Below are 22,984 nucleotides of genomic sequence, written 5' to 3' on the forward strand. Positions count from 1 at the left end.
ACACAAAAGAAGATATTTAGAAAAATGTAGGAAACCTGTAACCATTGACTTTTATAGTACTTGTTTTTCCTACTATAGTTTCCACAATAGTTAGAGGTTTTCAGATTTCTTCAAAATACCTTCCGTAGTGTTCAACAGAAAAAAGAAACTTTTAAAGGTTTAGAAACCACTTGAGGGTGAGTAATTTGAGAGTAAACATTACAAAATTAATGTTATATTTAAAAATTAGACCTGTAAACTTTATATTAATAATATTAGTTAAAAATAATTGAAGTTCAGTTTAGCTCAGTTTTATTATCCATTTCTTATTTATTTTTATCAAGCAAAATTAAAACAAGTATATTTTACATTGTGACTTCTTTAAAGATAATAGGTTTCAAAGGAATAGCAGCTTAGGATGAAATTAAAATAAATGAAGTGTTGCCATTTAAATTCATAAACGTTTTGTTATTTGCTTTACATTCACAAGCACCAACAGGAAATGGTCATGTTTATAATATGAATATATTTATGTTTAGCGTATTGCAGCTGGAGGAGATGGAGAGAGCATGAAGTTCTTTGGCCAGTCGATTCATGGCATTATGGATTTGAATGATGATGGCATCATCGATGTCACTATTGGAGGAATAGGAGGAGCTGCACTTTATTGGTAAGTCTGATGATTTGATAAATCAGTTCATATGATGGCCTATAATGTTTTCTTTTTCTTATAGTGTATATTATTGTGCATGTAGAAAATATGTTAAAAAAGTTCATAGCCTCAAACAACAGATTTATTCTCTCTGACATGAGAACACTAGAGCCAGACCTGTCTTAAAGCGATAGTTCACCAAAAATATATCCATTTACTTACTATTTACCCCCCCCCTCCCCCCTCCCCCCAAGTAGTTATAAGCTTTTATTTCAAGAATTTTCATATACAAATACATATGCTCATACAGTGTTTATACACCCCTCACAAATCTCTCTTTTTTTCTACAGGAAGCTTTAACATTTATTATATTTGTGCATATACATTAGGCAAGGCAAGGCAAGGCAAACTTTATTTATAGAGCACAATTTTATACAACCGTAGTTGATCCAAAGTGCTTTACAATGAGATAAATTATTTAAAAATATATAAATAAATAAATCTTGTATAAAAAAAATGTAAGAAAATGAAATAGATGTGTATTATTAAAATACAGTATAAAAAATTACATGTATGAGTCACTCAAAGGCAAGGGAGTAAAAATACGTCTTCAAGTTAGATTTAAAAGTTCAGGACACCCTGGAGAACTTTTTTTTTTAATTTTAACAGATTTGTTTGTGTTGAGCATCAGTTAAGACAATGTTAGCACCTGTCAGCTTTAATTGTGGGGAAAACTGCATAAATTTGAGCTTTTGTCAGCTAATTTCAGCTTCCAGGTTTAAAATGATATTTGGGGCGGGATCAAAATCGGCGACGTAGCGCAGTACTGCAAGTGCAATGATGACGCGTTGGTTTCTCATTATTATTCATAGCGGAGTTTTCTTATCCTATGAGAAGAGCCGGCTGCTAAATTATTCATGAGAGCACGTGCATTCCAAAGGCAGACCTGCCAGTTTCAAGCAAGCTGTGAGACACAGACCAACGGAACGCAGTAGCCGTTCATGAAGGCTCGTATGTGTTTGTTTCCATGATCCACGGGGTTTGTTGCATGTTTTATCCCCGCGATCTTGTCAGGGCCGATCATACAGCAAAGCTGTGTGTGTGCTGCAAGCATTTTTGTCGAGAGAGCAGCACGCGAATTAGAGAATGGCGGACGTTGACTTTTATCAGGAGTTTGTTCACATTCAGACACATCGCCGTGCTGCTGTGTTTGCCTAAATCCTCTATATTACCAGCAGGGCTGGTAATATAGGGTCTGCAACACAGAAAGTTCGATCACCCTTTGATTTGCAGCGAGACCGAGGGACAGACAGAAGAAACTGATTAATGGACCTTAATGGTCTACAAGCTGTATATGGCCTAATAAGCTCACTGACATAGGCCGAGGCAGAATTGTGCAAAGCTTTATATGTAAAAAGAAGGATTTTAAAATCAACTCTTTATCTAATAGGAAGCCAGTGCAATGAGGCGAGGACAGGGGAGATATGATCTCTTTTCTTAGTTCCTGTTATCAATCTGGCGGCTGCATTTTGGACCAACTGTAACCGAGAGAGTGTTGACTGGGGTAGACCAATGTACAAGGAGTTGCAGTAGTCTAACCGAGAGGAGATTAAAGCACGGGTCACCGTTTCTAAATCTTTTTAAGATAGAAATGGCTTAACTTTTGCCACTAATCTAAGTTGGAAAAAGCTGCTCTTTAGTTAGCTCTTTAGATTAGCCAGTACTGAATCCAAATCTGGAGATAATCCAACAAAATAACTTATGATAATGGTCGAAAATTTGTACACCCAAATTTATGTCATGGAAAAATATTAAATAAAAAATTTTAAAAGAGCTTAATTGAAGAGAAACATAAAAAAAGTATAAAATGAAGTCATTTTTTTCTTCAATATTTCGCTTCATTTAATTATATTATTTTTCTATTTCTAAAGATATTTGATGACTAAAATATTATTTTAATAAATATATCCATTTAATAAATTTGTTCAAACACATCAAAATATATGACCTATCTTGACAGAGAAATGGATAAAAATATTCATTTTCAAACTGGGGTGTACTCATTTATGTTTTTTATTTATTTATTTACTTTATTTATTTATACAGGGACAATGTACAACATGACATGTTGTGCCAGAGTTAGCTATAAAGCTAATTTACATCTGTAGTCCCTGGGCAGGAAGTAACAAATTTAACACTTATAACAAATACAATATACACTTACAGTACAATAAATACAATACATCATTGTCAATAAAATGAAATCAAATCAGTGGCTGCATATTTGATTTTGTTTTAGCCAGATTTTAAGAACAGTTTTAAAATTATTAAAAGTGCTGCTCTCTCTGATATACACTGGTATTTTATTCCATCTTTCTGCTGCTTTAACTGAAAAAAACTGATTGTCCAAAAGCAGTTCACTTAAGTTTAACTGAACAATCACCTCTAACAGATGACCTAGTCTGTCTTATATTGTCCTTGCCGACAATCACACATTGTTTGAGGGGTGGTGGTGCAAGATCATGAAATATTTTATACATTAAACACACATCAGCATAAAATAAGAAACTGTCAAATGTTAGTAATTTTTGTTGTGCAAAACAGTTGCAATGATGATAGCTCCTTGGCTTTTTAGCTAAAATTTTAACAGTTTGTTTATATATAACATACAATGGTTTTAATGTTGTAATGTTCGTATGCGACCAGCTTGTAGCACAATAAGATAAATGAGGTAAAATCATTGTATTCATAAAAAGTTTAGCAGCAGCCATAGGTAACTGATGCCTAATGTTTGATCCCTGTATAATATTATAGCTAATAAATTTGAAGGAATGTGTGTATATTTTATATATGTCATATCCAAGTATAAACTTGTATGTCATCTATGTCATTTCATATATTGCTAAATTACAGCTGTTTTCATGCTTCTTCATATAAAATCACAGTTACCAAAAAAATGGTAAAATTGCTAAAAAACTAACAGATCCTATAAATGAGTCTCAACATAACATTCATTTCTCTGTCCTGTCGTACATCATTTAAAAATTCCCACTAATGTCTGTGGCTAAAATAAAAACCACGGGTATGAAACTTGAACTCACTACCCTCTTGACGTCCAGCTTCCTCTTCCCATCCGCAACAGCTGTCTCAAATTTGGCCATGAGCCTAAACATCCCACAATTGCAGAGGCTCGTCCGTCAGGGGTTACGTCTCTCCGCTACGACCCATTTCTGCTGGACTCTGAGTGTGTGAGAGCCTCCAACCACCAAATAAACTCTTGGCTGAGTTTCCTTTCTTAGATCCCCCTGTAGAGATCACAGATTCCCCAACGGCCACCACATGACCCCTAACGCTGGGACTCTGGGACTGTTGAGCAAATCCATAGAGCCTAGTGACCTCTGCCATCTTCACTCCCCATAAATGCACCACCCAGCCTTTTAGGAGTGCTGTAATTGACCACATATTACATGTTTTTGGAGACTATCTGAAATGTTTAGTTGGACCGGAATCAGTTTATGATCTATGGAGCAGCTGTTGTTGTACTGAGTGAAATGAAGTACCGATTAATCCTGCAGATTCTGCTCTGTTCCTATAAACATTTTGTTGAATTTGTTGAATCCAGGTCTCGGGATGTTGCAGAGCTTCTCGCTGAGATGACTTTTGACCCTATTAAGATCAATCTCCAGCATACGTGTCAAGTCCATGGGAAGACCACCGTATGCGTGAAGACGAGAGTATGCTTCAAATATCGAATCAAGTCTGTTAAAGAGATGAACACTGGAACTGGTGAGTGTCTGACTAATGCTGGGTCCACACTAAACATGAAGAGATCATATGCATCTCCTAATTTCTTAGTGGTTCCTATGAGAAGCGTCTATTCCCAGAGCTTCCGCTATTAATGTGTCTTACAATTATCATTTTAAGGCAAGGCAAGTTTATTTATATAGCACATTTCATGCACAATGATAATTCAAAGTGCTTTACATAAACAGGAATAAAAGGAACAAGTATAAGAAAATAAAAACAACAAAGAATAAAAATTATTAATGACATAAAAACTGATTAAAATGTGTTTTAAAGGAATGTAAAAGAAAAGAAGGACATCTGTCGGACATAGCAGAGTGCTCATTTAGTAAAGGCTCAGCTAAACAGATGTAAATTAAGTCTGGATTTGAACGTGTAATGTTGGAGCACATCTGATCATTTCTGATTCCAGCAGTGAGGGGTGTAGTATCTGAAAGCAGATACACCCTGCTCCGACTGAACTCTTGGATTTTCTAGTTTATATGATCCTAAAGATCTGTGATCTATTTGATTTGTATTCAGTAAGCATATCTGTAATGTATTGAGGTCCTAGGCCATTTAGTGATTTATAGACAAGTAATAATACTTTAAAATCTATTCTGAATGTTACTGGAAGCCAGTGTAAATAACTGAGGACAGGTGTGGTGTGCTCTGATTTTCTGGTTCTGGTCAGAATCTGGATGAACTGTCTGACTGTCTTTTTTGGAAGGCCGGTAAGGAGGCAGTTACAGTAATCCATTCTGCTGGTGATAAAAGCATGAACAAGATTCCTCAAGTACTCATTTTTGTTTTCACTTTTGGCTGAACTGTTTTTTATATAAACATTTGGTGTGAACCCATCAGTTTTATCAGTCAACTCTTTGGGCTCTATTTTGAAGGTCCATGCGCAAAACGCAGGGCGCAAATGCTTTCAGGGCGTGTCAGGGCGCGTTTTTGCTAATTTAAGGACGGGAAATCTGCCTTGCGCTTCGGAGCATGGTCTAAAAGGGTTGAGTTTATTTTCTTAATGAGTTATAGGTGTGTTTTAAGAATAAACCAATAAGAGTCTCATCTCCCATTCCCTTTAAGAGTCAGCTGCGTCGCGCCAAGAGCACATTCGCTATTTACAGGACGCAAAGTAAGTCTAAGTGGAAAAAATGAGCATTTCACAAGCAAACAGTTAACAGTTAACAGTTTTTTTAACAGAAAACTGTTAAACAGAGCATCTACTGCGTGAGAATGAGAGATAATGGATCTACTTTCACTTTCGCTCATGGATAGGGAAACTTTTACGCACAGACATCAATTAGTCTATAAATAAATACATTTTTTTGTTAAGCGCAAATATTCGTTTCAAAACTATTTCTAAATTCAGTTCTAATTTCCAGCAAACGAATAAATGAATAATAATAACAAAATGTGCTCAAAAACCTGAGTTCTATCCTAAAACACATGCTGTGCCCCTTATGGTCTTAAACCTGACAGGTGGGCAAATCTAAGCTTGTTTTTAATAAAACAAATATACATATGGATATAATAAATAATACTGTTAATAATAATAACATTATACAAAAGCAAATTGTTATGAATGAACTGAAAAAGCCTCCCGAGATGAAGAAAACATAAAAGCAGTGATTTTTCATATTTATGTAGGCTAGAAGATAATATGTTTTGTAATATTTTAATCCTTTATATTTATATTCTATATCTATTCTTATTATATCCTATATATATCCCTAATATTTACATTTTTTCATATGTAAAGATATTTGCCTATTGCTCTCTTGTGCGTATTAAGCAGTGCGTAAGCGAGGCACAACTCTGCGCCAGAGATTAGACCAGGTTTGTTTTGATCTAATGAAAAATCTATTATAGTTTCTCAAAATAGCAACGCACCAGCGGTCCGCCTCCGAACGCCTTCCTTTTTAGACCAGAACGCCTATGGGCGCAAAAATGAGCGCTAATGCATTTGCTATTTAAACAGTGTAGCGCAACGCCTCAAAACGACTCTTGCGCCAAGCTTAAACTACCAAAAGACTACTGCGCCACGCCTTGCGCCACACTGCGCCGGGTGTATGATAGGGCCCTTTATGTTTGTTTAAGGCAAAACATTACAGGTGAATTGGGTAAAAGAAAATTTTGAGTAGTTAGAAAAGTATTTTCTCAGTTGATTGATTACATTAAGAATCACAAAAATATTTTGCAATATATTTCTAAAATTCTTTAAATATGCCAATGAGGCATTGTTTTAATAAACAGGCACTAATCTGCATATACTTCTAGCACACAAATATGAACAGAAGAACACTGGATGAAGTCCAACAGTTTTTGACATATCAAAATGTGACCTATATATACACACAAATCTTTTTGCAGAGGGGATTTTGGGGAATCTCATATTATTACTGCATATTTCAGAAAATGATGTGAACAGACAGGGGAAAATGTTGCACAATTAATTTTGTAGCATAAAATATTGTAATCAGGTGAATTCTGTATGAACAAATTCTTCTGTAAAAACCTTCTGTGAAAAAAAATGGAATACTGAAATTAATAAATTGAGTTCCACACAATCGATTTGTTTTGGGACAACATGAAGAAATTAAGTTAACTTAATAGTTTCCACAAATGTAGGTGGATTGAAAATAAAACAATTACGTAAAATAACTGAAGAATTCTGTTGTTTCAGCTCTTTTTAAATAAGTAGTTTGAACGTACATCAAACATCAAACATTTTTGAGTGTAATATAAGTGCAACAAAAAGATTTATGGCTCAGTGCAGGAGAATTTTTATGACACGAGCTGTGAAAATGCAACAAAAGAAACATTAAAACTGTATTAAGTATGTTTTCTTTACATTAGAATAAAAAACACTTTATAAAGGCCCCAAAATCTGTTTGCAGCCAATAAAAAAAAAACTTCAGTGGTTCTGCCTGCTGTGTCTCATCTTAAATGTGTTTTGGCTCCAGTCATCAGGTACAGTTTAACGCTGGACTCTCTGAGAGCGGTAGCCCGAGGACGCTTTAATGAAACAGAGGACAGGAGGCTGCAGAAGAACGAGTCCATCCGGAATAAGTTTTGCAGAGAGCACACCTTCTACACGTCGGCAAGTAAATCAGTCCTCTTATACACAATGTGCAGGACAGGGCCAAGCCAAACAAACATCTATACTGTGAGGCTGAGCTTGTCTTTGTGTACAGTATTATGGCATTCACAAGTATTTAAAGAGCCCCTATTAAGCATTAAAAAAAGGCCTATTTTGGTTTTGGGGGTCTTCGACAACAGTCTGAAATGCATTCAAGGTCAAAAACACTTTTATTGTCATGTAATATGCATTTATTTTTACCTAATTTTCCCAATGACCATATGATATGTTCAGCGATTCATTTGTAATCGGCCGATATTGGCTAAAAATAGCTTGATCGGCTAACCCCAAAAGCGCCAATCAAAAAAGGTAATTACTTGTCGTAAATTACTCGCACGACTTTTTCACACATGCATGCACGGCACACAAGTAAACAACAGAGAGTGAAGCTTACCTGTGGCAACATGAAGGGGTAGGGGTGTCCCAATTCTCTTTAGCTCGAAAGCGATGGGCTAAGGGGAAGGGATAGATACCCCTTGAAACAGAGATTTTTCAAGACCACCCTCGAAATCAAGGGGTAAGAAAATTTCCCAGCAACGACAGCATAGCTGCACACAAATGGAAGGAGATGCACAGATTAGTATTTTTTTTGTCATTATTAATTTTTTTTTTACAATTAACAAGCATATGTTTTAATACACTCATAATAGCGTTCATGTTGTATCGCCATGGTAAAAAAAATACACAAGAATAAAAACCGCTAAACTTTGCTATCTATAATCCAAAAAATAACTCTTGAATAGCAGTCCCACAACATTCTGTCACTCAATGACACTTGAATACCCTGTCAGAAATGTCTATTGGCTGGGAATATGCGTTTTACATTGTCTGGTATAATGTTAAAGTTGTTTTCATGTGTTTAGATAAATATGGCCATGGTGTAAATGCACAGTATACAGTTATGATCTTATTGCCACATTTTATTGTTCTGATAATAACATGATATATGCATTCACTGATTTCCTGAAGTTAAAAGGCCAAGGGGATAGGGAAGGGGTAAAGGTACAATAAGAGAATTGGGATTGGGCCATAGTATTGTTGTAAAAAAATAAATGAATGAAAAGGAAGAGAAGAACCCAGTCCAGGAGACTCGAAACAAGCAGAATTCCTTTATTGAGACGTGTTGGTTAATCTGCAGTCATACAGCGTCTTTAAGATGTCCATGTGTCTGCAAGAGCCTACTAGAGGTCCGCAGTCTGCAAGTTCTTTCACAAGTCTGATTAAGACAAAGATTTCATGTCTATATTGTGTTTTTAGGAGGAGGGGACATGGCTAAACAGAGCATGCAAATTCAGTGTTGTGGTCAGCAGGGTAAACTGCTTTTTCAGGTCTAATCTGATCATGTTCTGGAGACAGAAACCGCCTGACCATTTGATCGAAAAGAGAAAACGATAGACACAACCATGCTGTGAAACTAACAATTTGCATTACTTTGGCTTAGCCTGTCATCAGAAAGACAAAAGGTTAATGTCCCTCCTAGCTGGAATGTTAATGAAATGATATAATTAAAAACCAAAGAATATAACTTTTCAGTTATACGTAGATTATTGTTTATTTGGAATTAGATGATAGAAATTTATATTTCCACAGTATGTCTAATTTATTTTAAAAATACACTGCACAAAGTATTGTCTTACTTTTGTTAGATTCTTAAATCTAGACACATTTATCTGAAAAATGATATGCCACATTAAATTTTGTTTTTTGTGAAAAAGTAAAACATCTACCAGCGGTTTGTTACTTGTTTTCTCATTGAATTAAGCAAATTGTTTTGACCCCACTGCCAGATGCTTTCGTTTTAACCACAAATTAATTTTGATCAGTTTTTCAGAAAATCATATCTTATTTGACTTCAATAAATGTATCTAGATTCATGAACACTTAGATATTTTTAGAACACAATGACTAATATGATGTAAATTTGAAAATCTGTTCTTGAATGCAGTGTATTTCACTGAATAAAAGTGTCTGGCAAACATATAAACATAAAGTATCCTGTAATGCAGACAATCCACTCCCTCTAGACGGCCTTCCTATAAAATCAGCCCCCGCTTTTCTCTGGAACCATTAACTGTGTGTCTTTTTTGCCTCAGATGTAGATTAGGTTACGTTTAACGTCTCTCAGTAGATAAAGAGCATAAAACGAAGTGTTTGAAAGTGCAGGACTGGAGTTTAATAAAAGCCAGAAGTTGTGTGATCAAAGGCCCGAGGGCAGCGAGATCAGCTCAGCCTTCATTGAGAGACTACAGCTCGTCCCGCTTCACTGCATACTTGACCTCTGAGCACTAGAGGAAGCACACAGTCTGAGTAAAATCAAAAAACGCCCTCTTGTGTTAATAGTGAAAAAATGCAATACTGCACCATCAATATACTATACATTAAGTATGATTTCAGTCTAGCGTTTGTGTACTCATCAGAAATGTAGTTTTCTAAAGCATAAAAATTCCATCTATTCACAGATATTTAAGAAAGCAAACATGCTTGTTTATTTGAAAAACACTGCTAAAGTCAGTTATTCTTTTTTTAAAAATGTGTTCCGTGTCGGAATGTCCATATTCGTTTTGGTCTCTTTAACCTGTCCACTGCCAGTTTACCTAGTTATATTTTAACAAATAGTCTATTTTATTTCAGTCATGAAAGCTCTCTCAATGTCTGCCGTGGCCAAAAATATGACCTCCAGTGGAGACATTACCAGCCTTCGACGTAGAGAGTTATTATGAGTTATTCAGAATTATCATTATTTCAAAAGTTGTCAATCCTAGATATTCAAATTAAAATTATACTAAGTATGCTTGACTTTTACAGATAAGTTTAAATGTATTTACTTGTACTCTTTTAATCTTTTAGTTGACATTGATAAAACTATTTTTCAGAGTGATCTCTATACTGAGAGTATGGTGGTTCTCTCTTTTAAATTGTCTATCTGCACTATGTATGATCAGAGACAAAAAAAATGAGGACTTGTCAGTTTTATATAGGCTACTCTTTGATGACTTAAAGTGCTTCTTTTATCGTCACTTGTAAGTTGCTTTTAATGAAAGAGTGCTTTTTCTAATCGAGTAAATGTAAATCTAAACTCAAAAAATGATAATATATTTGATTTTTTTTTTTTTTAAAGAACCAAAAGTTATCGTTGCTTTAATTGGCTGATGACTTTTTTAATGTCACATTTAATAGTTTTATTAGCCTACTTATTTATATCTGAATGATTATTTATCAACCAAAATTAATAATGGGCTTTATCGAATCAATTACACCTTTTATTGTCTAGTACGGATTAAAACAAGTATATTTGCAGTATAATTTATAAAATCAGTTGTTTTCTGAAAGTTTGCTTTAAAGGATTCATTCTGAAACATAATAAAATGTGTTTAACTGGTAAACTATCAGTACAACTGCACGTTTATTTGTTAGCTGCTGTAAACAAACAAAAAAAGATGTGTGCTCAAAGTGAACTGTTAGTGTTAGAAGATACAAAGCAGACAAATGTAATTCCAGATATTATTGACAGAGTGCTTTAGTAATTTCTAGTATACTTGTCGATTGATATCAGTTTACCTACTACAATAAAGTATACTAAAAATGATACTCAAGTATACTTTAAATTAACTTCAACTATGCTTTTTTTTTGTAAGGGTATAAGAAAATGACATTCAAACCAAACACAGTTGTTATCATTTGCTCAACCTCATGACTTGAATTGTTCAACTTCAGAACACAATTTACAATATCTTTTTTAAGAGTTATCTGTGCTTTTACTGAAAAGTTGATATTTAACAACATAAAAAAATCCAGAGATCAAAAGCATTAAAATAATAAAAAATAAAAACAAATATACTTTAAGTCAAGTGGTTTAATCAAAGTCTTCTAAAGAGAAAAAAATAAAAATAAAAATCAAGTTGTTTAATCCAGGGCTTCACAGTGGCGCAGTGGGTAGCACGATCGCCTCACAGCAAGAAGATCGCTGATTTGGGCAGGGTCAGTTGGCATTTCTGTGTGGAGTTCGAATGTTCTCCCTGTGTTCGCGTGGGTTTTCTCCGGTTGCTCTGGTTTTTCCCATAGGGAAATGCTATTTTCATTTTGATTTTAACAACTTAACAGACAGCAGAAATGTTGAGGTGTTGTGCTGCATATATGAGCGTCATCTTCACTGTGTGGATATTTATACCAAAACAAAGCCTATAACATTACTGCCTCCTTTCATTTTCATAGAAAATATGAAACATAGCCTCTCTTTTGCTGAATATCAGTTTTAATAATCAATAATAGCCATTATAAAAGTATAGCGTACAATAAGTTAATACATTATAGGAAATAAAGGCAATCAATCAGTCAATATACAGAATGTAGGCTACAATTTTAAAAAGGAGGCTTGGCACTCAACCCCACCCCTAACCCCAACCATCATTGGGTGATGAGCAAATAATACTGAATTGTATGAATTAGATTGTACGAATTCATACGAATTAGCCACTAAATCAAAAAGTTAGAAATTGCTGTCAGATTGCGTTGGATATGCTGCAGCGCATGCCAGAGTGTGAGTGGTCACATGATGTACATATTAGTGGTTTGATGAGAGTTCTTCAGAAACGCTGGGTGAAACGTTAGTGTGGACGTGGATCATTTTCATTCTAAAACGCTGTTTTAAAACTAAAACGTATTAGCGTAAACAGGGCCAGAGAGTGTATGGATGTTTCCCAGAGACTGGTTGCGGCTGCAAGGGCATCTGCTGTGTCAAACATATGCTGGATAAGTTGGCAGTTTATTCTGCTGTATTGACCCCAGATTAATAAAGGGACTAAGCCAAAAAGAAAATGAATGAATGACAATGAAAGTAAATAAAAATCAAGTTGTTAAAACCGCTGCAGGGGGTCCGGTTCGGGGACCACAGGATTTCATCTCTGTTATTCGCAGACAATGTTGTGCTGTTGGCTTCATCGAACATAGACCTTCAGCATGCACTGACGGTTTGCTGCCAAGTGTGACACGGCTGGGTTGAAAATCAGCACCTCCAAGTCCAAGCCCATGGTGCTCCACCGAAAAAAGGTGGTTTGCCATCTCCAGGTTGGAGGAAAATCCTTACCCCAGATGGAGGAGTTCAGGTATCTTGAGGTTTTGTTCAAGAGTAAGGGAAGAATGGAACGTGAGAGATTGACAGGTGGATTGGTGCAGCGTCAGCAGTAATGCGGTTGATGTACCGATCCGTTGTGGTAAAGAAGGAGCTGTACTGAAAGGCAAAGCTCTCAATTTACCGGTCAATCTACGTTCCTACTCTCACCTATGTTCATGAGCTTTTGGTCATGACTGAAAGGACAAGATCTCGGATACAAGCAGCCAAAATGAGTTTCCTTCGCAGGGTGCCAGGGCGCACCTTTATAGGATGAGGAGCTCTGTCACCCGGGAGGAACTCAGCTTATGAGCTTATGTCTTATATTTATAACAGAAGGGCGAGTAAATGTTGGTAATGCAGTTAACCTTTAACAGAGTCTGCTGGGACAGAATGAACCTGATGCCATTTCTGGGATTTTCCAGTCTGTTTATGAGTTGCTATAAGCTGAAAAAATGTGCAACATCCTTTATTATCCCCCACAGGATAAACTGGATTTCAGAGACCCCATTATGGTGACGCTGGAATTCGGTCTAGCGGATGAAGACAAGGGTCCAGTTTTGGATGGAGAATTACCCACATCCCTCAACAAGACTGTAAGTTTTCCTCCTGCTAGAGGTTTATTAGTGTAACGTTGACTGCGCCAGTAACTGTGTCTGCTTATTAACAGAAGAGTGTGTGTGGGTGGCAGCTGCGAGTTTAATGAAGTCGCTCTAATTTTACAAGCACTGAGAGACTTTCTCCATGTTCAGCTGCTCTCTCACATGCAGTTGTATTGAGGTTTTAACTAGCAGAAACAGGGATGGGCTGGCATAGAGAATGGCATGACTTCCCCTAAATGAACCCAGTGGATTGTTGGCCAAATGTAGTTTCCTTTTTTATTTGATATTTTTGATGAATTAATTATGCGTGATTACAAAAACAGTGATTTTTTTGACGTTCAACATTTAAAGATGGTTCTGTTTTGCTTCTTAACAGTAAAATACAAATATTCGAATGTGAAGGAATCTGCACAACTTCATTTTGAGTAGCTTTTTGACAACTTACAAAGTTTAATTCTGTAGAAAAATAGATAACATCTTAGCAGAAAATTAGCAGGGCATTTCTAAAAAAAATGAAAACACAACAAAAAGCAAAGCAGGATTAAAAATTCAGGTATAAACAATATGTTTTATGTACACCGCATAAAAATCAGATGTCACGAAACACTAACATGGTGCAGGTAATCATATCAACTTCGAAATAAATAGCCCTGTGAGTAAGTCAATTTTCTCTTATTTATTTGTGCTCACTGTGATATGGGAAAATGTCAGGAGTTATGTGTTTTTATTAAAATATATTTTGAATTTCCAAATGAAAATACATATAAAACTTGCATTTATAACTTGCATAATACAGAAAGAGACTTATAGATCTTGCATATGCTTTGTATTATCTTCCCTTTAACAACAACAACTATTAACAGTTGGACATAAACAGGGGAGCTACAAATCGTTTAGATGATTGCCTTTAAAGAAGAAAAAAATATATATTTAGACATAATATTACATTTAAAAGTTACAATTCAAAAAAATACGGGCATATTGATAAAATATACTCAATCCATTTACTCCAAATTAGAAAGAATTATTCAGTCCAATATTTTCTAATTAAAAAAAAAAAAAGTTTAATATTTTTTTTAGTGTGGAAAAAAATTAATGAATATTTGAGACATTGAAATCTATTTTTCTGGGTTCACAAAAACTTTTTTGGACTTACTGTAATTTATATAATAGAATTATATTTAATAAAAAAATTATATAAATATTTATATTTAAATATTTTATTTTACATTTTCCATATAAAAAATTTATTATTATTATTATTATTATTATTAATGTTATTATTATTATTATTATTATTATTATTATTATTATTATGTTGCATTCTCAATAAATCTAGTGATTAATCTCACAAAATCTGACCAGCTTTAGGCCAAATGCAATATTAATAAAGTGAATTGAATTAAAAATAAATATTTATATTTGCACAAATTCAATATACACTGTAAAAATGTCTGTAAATGGACAGTTTTTCGTATTTGTGATTAGTGTTTTTATTTTCTAGTTATTTATGCATTTATAATTGCATTATAAGACATTGATTTTTCCTCCGAAAGCTTTTAAAGTTGAAAAGTTTGAAAAAATACTTTTATTGACATTTTTACTAGTTCAAAGTGATATATCGTCAGGGTTGGTGTTGTAAATAACCTGGAAATAAGCTGCCAGTAGATATTCTGTTATTTTACAGACTCATTTCTCTATATATTTTTTCTTAAACTAAAAAATGTCAAAAAAAGTCACTTTGTTAAACTGTAGAGTTGAATTTTCAACATCAAAAGTGGACAGAACAGAGGTCAACATCCCATAATGCAATTCACAACTGTAAATAAACAGTTCTGAACCACAAAAAAAATGGGACCAGTTAATTAACAGACATTTTTTTACAGTGTATACACCAAGTATAGGAAACCGTTAAGTGTTTTTAGGACATAAGAGCAAGTAATAAAATATAGGCTTGCCTATATCATTGCACTCGTGTCACAGCAGCTTTCCAAAATCAGATTTTAGGGAAAAAAAATGTAGCCTATCATATATTTGTTAAAAGTAGTGTTACAACTTGAAAATAAATTGTGATGAGCCTACAAAACAAGTAGTTTGTAAAGTTTTATGTCTTTCTGTTGTATTCACGTGTGAATACAAATATATATTATCTCCAAAATAGGCTGGAAATTTTATTTATGTAGGCTAGAAAGACACTCATCGCATTGATGGAGCTGTGAATCAAGCGTTCTTTTACCCGGTCTCTCACACACAAACACATGCATCTAAACACGCACATTTCATGCACAAACACAGCTTTTAAATAAGACAAAAACTCTCTACAACTGAAAGTTTCTGGCTGCTATGTCTCTAATGTGGTGTAAAGATTATTATTCATTATTGAATCATCAAGGACGATGCAGCAAAGAAATGTCACTTACTAAATTATTAAAACTACTTTATTATTTTATGCAACACCTTTACATTTAAAAAGGAAACATTCAAAAACAAAAGGCCAATCTAAAGCAATAAAAGGGACCCCTAGCCTATAAGATGTTTTGGGGAATATCTTAAACTAACCAGTAGCTAATTAAAACTTTGACATACAGTACTTAATATAAAATAATATATATATATTTTTAAACTTTTTTGTGCAGCCTAAATGATACATACTGTAGCATAGAAGAAAACACATTTCAGTTTCCAGCAGAGTAAAATAAGTCCAGTTATACTGCCAATTCATCCAAAATGGGAGTTTGCTCCTATAATCTAATCCTAAAGCACAACACAAACTAAAGAAGTAGAGTTATCAGGAGGAAGAGTGTGTTTTCCTGCTGGCATCAGTTGTGTTTGCCAATTCTGCTTTATGAAGTTCTGTTGTTTCATAAAAGCTCTCAAGACGCAAAACAATTCCTGACAAAAATATTTGCGGGAAGCATTTGGCTTGATGTGTGTTGCAATTAAATGACATTGTTGGGAAAGGGTGTAAAACAACCGCTAATACTGTACAGCAGGCAGGAAAATATGTCAGACTAACATTTTTTTGGCAATAAACTTAAAAGACAAATCTGCTTTTCGAAGCTTATTTGACAATGTTTAATGAATATATCTTTTTTTCTTTAGATCGCATTAGTGGACTGTGGAAGTAATGAGAAGTGTGTTGCTAATCTACACCTACAAGCTTCTGCGAACATCTCAAGGTATTATTTAATGTTTAATCAATCTTTGATTTCCAATGAAAGAATGCCTTTAGGATTTTAATCAATATTTGATATAATTCTTAAAGATTCAATGACAATACAAATAATTATGGCCAGACTTTATCCTGGTGGCTGCTGTATTATTCATGAAGAAAATGTTTGATAATGTCTTCTAGTCATTTGTGTGATTTCCAGTGCTTTGCTGCCCCCTTCTGTCGAATTTTGTGTTCAAGTCGTTCTAGTCTGTATGTCATGAGAGAAATATAACAGAAGTGAACCAGAGAGCTAAATGTTAACTCATGTTCTCGATTTTATATTTTTGAATTGTTACAGTCTTCTCATAAAGAGTAACCAGGAGAAATTTTATGTCAATATCGACATCAAGAACACTGGAGACAACGCTTATAATACCAAAGTTACACTGAGCCACACTGAAAATATCAACTATGTCAAAGTGGAGGTAAGAAGAATTTAGAGAACATTTGAATCTTTTCTCTTTTTTTTCAGGGTCTAACAGTTTTTTAATTCCTGTTTTCACTTTTTTTCAGCCTAAAGATAAGGACTGTGAAACTAATCATACCAGAATAGTGTGTGCAGTTGGATATCCTTTCCTTAAAACTAAGGACAGGGTGAGATTAGCTTTGCTACTAAAAGGATTGTTCACACAAAAATGAATGTTTACTGTTAGTTTACTAACTCTCAGGCCATCAAAGTTGACTTTATTCTTCAGTTGAATATTAAAGAAGCGTTTTAGATAAAACCAATGTCCTTGGCAATTCAAAAAACATGGAAGTCATACTAGCCAGCAGGGACTTTAAGATTCAAAAAATATATAGAGAAAAAATGACTTAATATCTGTGACTACTGACAATACATTGAGTTTTTTTGAAGCAAAATGATCAGTCTGATGTTATTATTAACTTGCTATCAAATTGTGGTGGTTTACTCGCCAAAGACCATAATATTTGAGCTAAAAAATTACTTCAATAAAAAAAAGTCACACATATCTTGGAAGGCATGAGGATTAAACAGCAAGTTATTAATTAAATAAAAAATATATATATACAATTAATTAAAAATAACATGCATTACCACATCTAATCTGCTTTTCTTAACACTCGTTTCATGCCAATTTAACAGGAAACCTTCAAAATCCAGTTTGAGCCCAATCCCTCTCTTATCCGAAAGGACATTGTTATTAATGTGACTGCTACCACGTAAGTACTGCGTTCATGTCTAAAATATCTTTTTTCATGTACTTGATTTACTAGATTAAATGAATAAGGTGATATTCTGACCAATTGTTAATATTTTCCTGGCAGTGATAGTGAGCAGTCAGATTCAGCGCTGAAACGTAACTTTGAGACCATCATCATCCCAGTGAGGCATGAAGCCAGCATGAGATTCACTGCGTAAGTTCCTAATAAATGGATTTAGTTCATTCACTGATTTATTTGTTTTTATTAGTATAATTATTTTATACTGATTAGAATTGTATTCAGTTTGACATTATAGCCAGTTCATTTTGAAATGTATTTGCAGCATTTGTATGCCAAGATTAAGTAAAAACAAATAATAATTATAATTTACGCGTTATAAATACTGCACACATGATACAATTTTGTGGTAAAACTTTACAGTGGCCTTTGTTATTAAGATTATTCAGACATTTTAATTATTAACTAACAATGAAAAATACATCTATACTCAAAAATGTTTGAATGAACCCTTAACCCTTTATCATGCATCATAACCACCTGGTTGACCTTTTATGCATAGTTCATTATTATTTTAATTGCTTATTACTATTTATCAGAGTTGTGCAACATTGTTATAATAATTTGGGATTAACTAGTTATTACTCGTTTTTATATTTTGAAATTGCTTAGTTTTAGTTTAGTTTTTATTAGTTTCAGTTTTAGTTTTTTTTTTCCTTCATAAATTAGAATATGTGTCAGGTGCAAAATTCAAAATCATCAGAATATTGTATAATAACTCAACCAAAGATGTATTTTTGAAACCTGTATTCAGAGGACACATGAACACTACCATCTACCCATCCGCAAATTTAAATACAACAGCCCACAAGATGCTATTCAATATGTGTGCAAGGCTGCTTCTGTGGTTAGATACACTGTAAGGATGGAAAGTACAGATTTTTTTTCCATGAACCAGATCTTTAATGTGTATCAAAAATATGTAGTCAGCAATAGGATTGGGCCAATAGACGAAACTATCGTCCATCGCCAATGGCCAATAGACAACACGATGCTGAGCCGGCATCGCGATCCATCGCCCCGCCCCCTTCGCAAACCCGCTTGCGACCCGCCCCGCATTTAAAATGTCACCATGATCCAGTTATTTTTGTTCTATAGAGAGCCATCTTTTTTCCTTTTGGTTTTTATTTTGTTTTTTTGGGGGGTTGTGCAGTTTAATTCAAACAGCAGACTTTTTTGTCACATCTGTAACGCATGTTTATTTTCCTTATTTGAAGTACAAAACATGTTTACAGATTAATATTTTTCTGATCCTGTAACTTTGTGGTCAGTTGTTCTGAAAAATATAAACAAAAGTTTCAATATAATGTTAACATATACTCTCTTTGCAAATTTATGTTTTGAGTTTGTACTGCAAATGTCACATCCATAACGCTGGAATTGCTCACATATATATTCATTTTCATGGGGAATGAACCCTTGAACCGTTAACAAACAAGAACTTATTGTGAACCAGGCCTGGATTGGCTAATCGGGAGGACCGGGAGTATTCACGGTGGGCGGGTCCGTTTTTTTGACAACGAGGGCCTATGCTACAGTACCTTCTCAGAATGTGCTATCAGTAGCTTAATCTGTCATGTTTCATCTACCAAAACAGGGTTAGCACATCTTGTTAGCTTCAAATGTCTATCAGAATGAACTACCACGTTAAATAAGGATGTAAAAATAGGGGTAGCCCATTTTGTCAGCTTCAAATATCTATCAAAATTAACTACTGCTCTATTGAACAATGTAGAAAAAGGCGTAGCAGCTTCATATGTCTATTAGAGTAAACTACTGCTTTAATTTAAGTTTTTTTATTTCATTACTTTTATATTTAATTTGTTTTTAAGGTAGCAGTTCATTCTGATTGACATTTGAAGCTGACAAAATGCGCTACCCCGTTTTACACCCTTATTTAAGGTGGTAGTTCATTTGGATAGACATTTGAAGCTGACAACATTTTAGCACAGAATATATATTCAGATATTGCAGAAAAGGAAATTGTGATGTTTTAAAATAGTGTTGGAGATTTACCCTTTAATGTTCTTATATTTAAAAAAAAAATATTTGAAGTCATAAAGCAGTTGTTTCCTTGAAAAAGGTTGATAGTGTCATAAGAAAATTCAATACATTTAATTTGAATCTTACTTTTTTTATATTTACAGTAGCTTAATATATATTTGTATTTATTTGATATTTTTTCATTTTAAGGTTTGGATATTTATGAGCACTGATTTTTACAGAAAGTAGATTGTGAAACTGTTAAACATTACGTTGTGTTAACTGTTCAAATACATCTTTATTGAAGTACTGAATTGGAAATTATGTTATTTTAATTTAGTCATGAACTGAAGTGGGCCGGTCTAAAGCTTGAAACTCTAGGGCTGAAAAGAAGTCCCACTCCAACCCTGTTGTAAACTGTTACTGATTATCGATATATATTTTTTATCCTAGTAACAAATATATGAAGGAGGACCACATCATACTGAAAGAAAAGGAGACGATACCCAGTGTTTTCAACCACACCAGTGTGATTGGGGATGAAGTAAAAATCAGCTACACGGTAAGACTGATAACCTTAACCTGGAGTTTGAATCACTTCCTTCAGGTCCTCCAGACTATCATGTGGGCAGAAGAGAGCACAATGAGGAACTGCTGAACTGAACTGTCTATGTTTGAATGACTAGTTTGAAATCTAAAATGAGATACTGCATTGGCAAGGAGTCATCTTGGGGTTTGATGGAGTCTGATATCAATGGTAAAAATGACTTGTAAGGCCTAGAGTTATCTATTTTGTGTTTTTAAAAGTACATATGCTGCACCGTAGATCTGTGTTTTCACAGTTAAAGAGTATTTTTTAACAATTAAAGTGACAGTTTAGTAAAAAATAAAAATTACTCACACATTTACTCAAACTCGAGTACTTTCTTTTGTTGCACACAAAGGACGATTCAATGACTACGTTTACATGAAAATCAGTGATCAAATAATTTGCCTTAATCTTAGACCCCGTTTACACTAATGCATTTTAGTTTGAAAACGCATAAGTTTTGCTACGGTTACGCCAACCGTCCACACTACGCCGGAGTTCTCGAGCGCCAAAAACGGAGCGTTTCGAAAACGCTGGAGAGGCCGTTTTCATTCTGAAACGCTGCTGCTCCGTCTCAGTGTGGATGATGGAAAACGGAGACATCTGAAAACGGAGGCGGGGCTGCTGACATTCGCCTCTCTGATTGGGCTTTTCCTGAATATTAAGTAGCCTAACACACACAGTTCAGTCCTGCATTTTCTCCGTGTAAGTTCAGACTTCGCATGTTTGATCAAGGCTGCAGTCTCTTCTTCTCAGTTTGATATGGAAAACAGACTATACCGAGGACACGGGTAAATCTTCAAAGGGAACAGTGTACTTTATAACTTCATTCACATCACCCTGGCTACGTTGTTTCACTTTCTCAACAATAAATTGTATACATGATTTAAGGAACTGCCTATTTTTATTTTAATATTAACAACTAAACAGACAGCAGAAATGTTGAGGCGCCGTGCTGCATGAGCGTCATCTTCACTGTGTGGATATTTATAACAAAACGGAGCCTATAACAACTGCCTCCTTTCAATTTCAGTGAAAATACGAAACACACCCTCTCTTTTGCTGAATATCAGTTTTAATAATCGATAATGGCCATTATAAATGTATAACATACAATAAGTTTTTACATTATAGGAAATGAAGGCAAGCGATCAGTCAATATACATAATAGGCTACGTGGTTTCATCAATCATTAACTTATCTTTGCGCTCAGCCAAAACACGTTACCTGAAAAAAAGTAAGATTCTAATGACCAAAGTCAGGGAATATGTCGTTAGATAAAGACAACAAGATGAATGAAATATCCAGTTTAATAAATATAGTGAGATTAGATCCAGCGGTAGATGCTTGATGAGAAGTCCGACTAGCAGAGCTCTCATCTGGGTAGATGAGCTGCAGCGCTTGCCAGAGAGTGTCTGTGTGGTCACGTGATGTGCGTTTTCAGCGTTTGGTGTGGACGGAGAGCAGTTCAGAAACGCTGGGTAAAACGCGAGTGTGGACGCGGATCGTTTTCATTCTAAAACGCCGTTTTAAAACTAAAACGCACTAGTGTAAACGGGGCCTTAGTAAGACAATAAAATGATTAAGATGTTTACATGAGTTCATGATCTGGTTTTACATGTTATTGCACATCATTTGATTAGCATCACTGCGACACCATGCTATCCACATTTCCTCCAGAGTTAAATTTTAATTTGTCAACTTTAACTGCAGTTTGGCACTTTCAATTTCATTCAGGAACAGTTCATGCAATCCCCCCATGTCAAATGAGATATTTGATGCAAATTTGAACAGCTGAAAGAGTTTTTATTGGAATTTGATACCACACGTCGTATGGGAGAAAAAACTCAGCATTTTGTGTTGCTGGTGTCTGTGATCATTTACTGACTCGTTAGGTGCAGAGAAATATGTCTAACAGACGCGTGTATGGATTATCCTGTCGTAAAATGTGGCGAAAATCCTACACGGCATGATAATAGTTTGACTGCATTCATTTACTTCTGTACTGCACTTCAAAAATAGGACTATAATCAGCATTGTCCTCCAGTTAATTCGATTTCTATTTAGTTCGATTATGACTTCAGTCAGATTAAGCAAATCAAATAAATTGCTGTTTACATGGTAGACTAATTAGAGAATTGTCTTAATCTATTAAAATCAGATTACTGGTGTCCATGTAAACATATTAGATACAGGAACAGCCACTGAAATCCATAGAAAGAACAAAAATACTATGGAAGTCAATGCTTGGTTTTTTATCATTGTTCAGTATAAGAAAGAAAATAAAGAAAAGCGGTTTGACATTTATAGTGATAATTATCGACATTTTAAGAATATATAAGAAATATCACGCAGCCACAAACCAGACTGACAAAAATACTTAATAAAACCAGATTTTAATTAGATAGATGGATGGATGGATGGATGGATGGATGGATGGATGGATGGATGGATGGATGGATGGATGGATGGATGGATGGATGGATGGATGGATGGATGGATGGATGGATGGATTGATTGATTGATTGATTGATTGATTGATTGATTGTGTTTAACAGATTGAGAAAGACCCTGACATGCCGAGTCCTCCAGTAAAGCTTACAATAATGTTTCCATATCAAACGTCTGCTAAAAACTTTCTGCTGTACCTGACAGATCTCAGCTACACAGCGGTAGGTGATTCCTCAA

At 34.6% G+C, this 22,984-nt stretch overlaps 1 protein-coding gene across 2 annotated transcripts in view; it reads left to right on the forward strand.

The window, feature by feature from the left end:
* itga1 (integrin, alpha 1) overlaps window positions 1-22,984 on the forward strand; it is a 110,838-nt gene that overhangs the window by 81,347 nt on the left and 6,507 nt on the right. For both annotated transcript variants that reach the window (XM_073914404.1, XM_021479255.3), the window contains exons 15-25: window positions 519-649; window positions 4,254-4,417; window positions 7,384-7,520; window positions 13,152-13,262; window positions 16,371-16,447; window positions 16,781-16,907; window positions 16,996-17,076; window positions 17,588-17,664; window positions 17,770-17,859; window positions 20,161-20,269; window positions 22,855-22,968. In XM_073914404.1, coding sequence (XP_073770505.1) covers window positions 519-649; window positions 4,254-4,417; window positions 7,384-7,520; window positions 13,152-13,262; window positions 16,371-16,447; window positions 16,781-16,907; window positions 16,996-17,076; window positions 17,588-17,664; window positions 17,770-17,859; window positions 20,161-20,269; window positions 22,855-22,968 — 1,218 coding nt within the window. The remainder of the gene's footprint in view (window positions 1-518; window positions 650-4,253; window positions 4,418-7,383; window positions 7,521-13,151; window positions 13,263-16,370; window positions 16,448-16,780; window positions 16,908-16,995; window positions 17,077-17,587; window positions 17,665-17,769; window positions 17,860-20,160; window positions 20,270-22,854; window positions 22,969-22,984) is intronic.

Source organism: Danio rerio, chromosome 10, assembly GCF_049306965.1.
Source record: "Danio rerio strain Tuebingen ecotype United States chromosome 10, GRCz12tu, whole genome shotgun sequence".
NCBI lineage: Eukaryota > Metazoa > Chordata > Actinopteri > Cypriniformes > Danionidae > Danio > Danio rerio.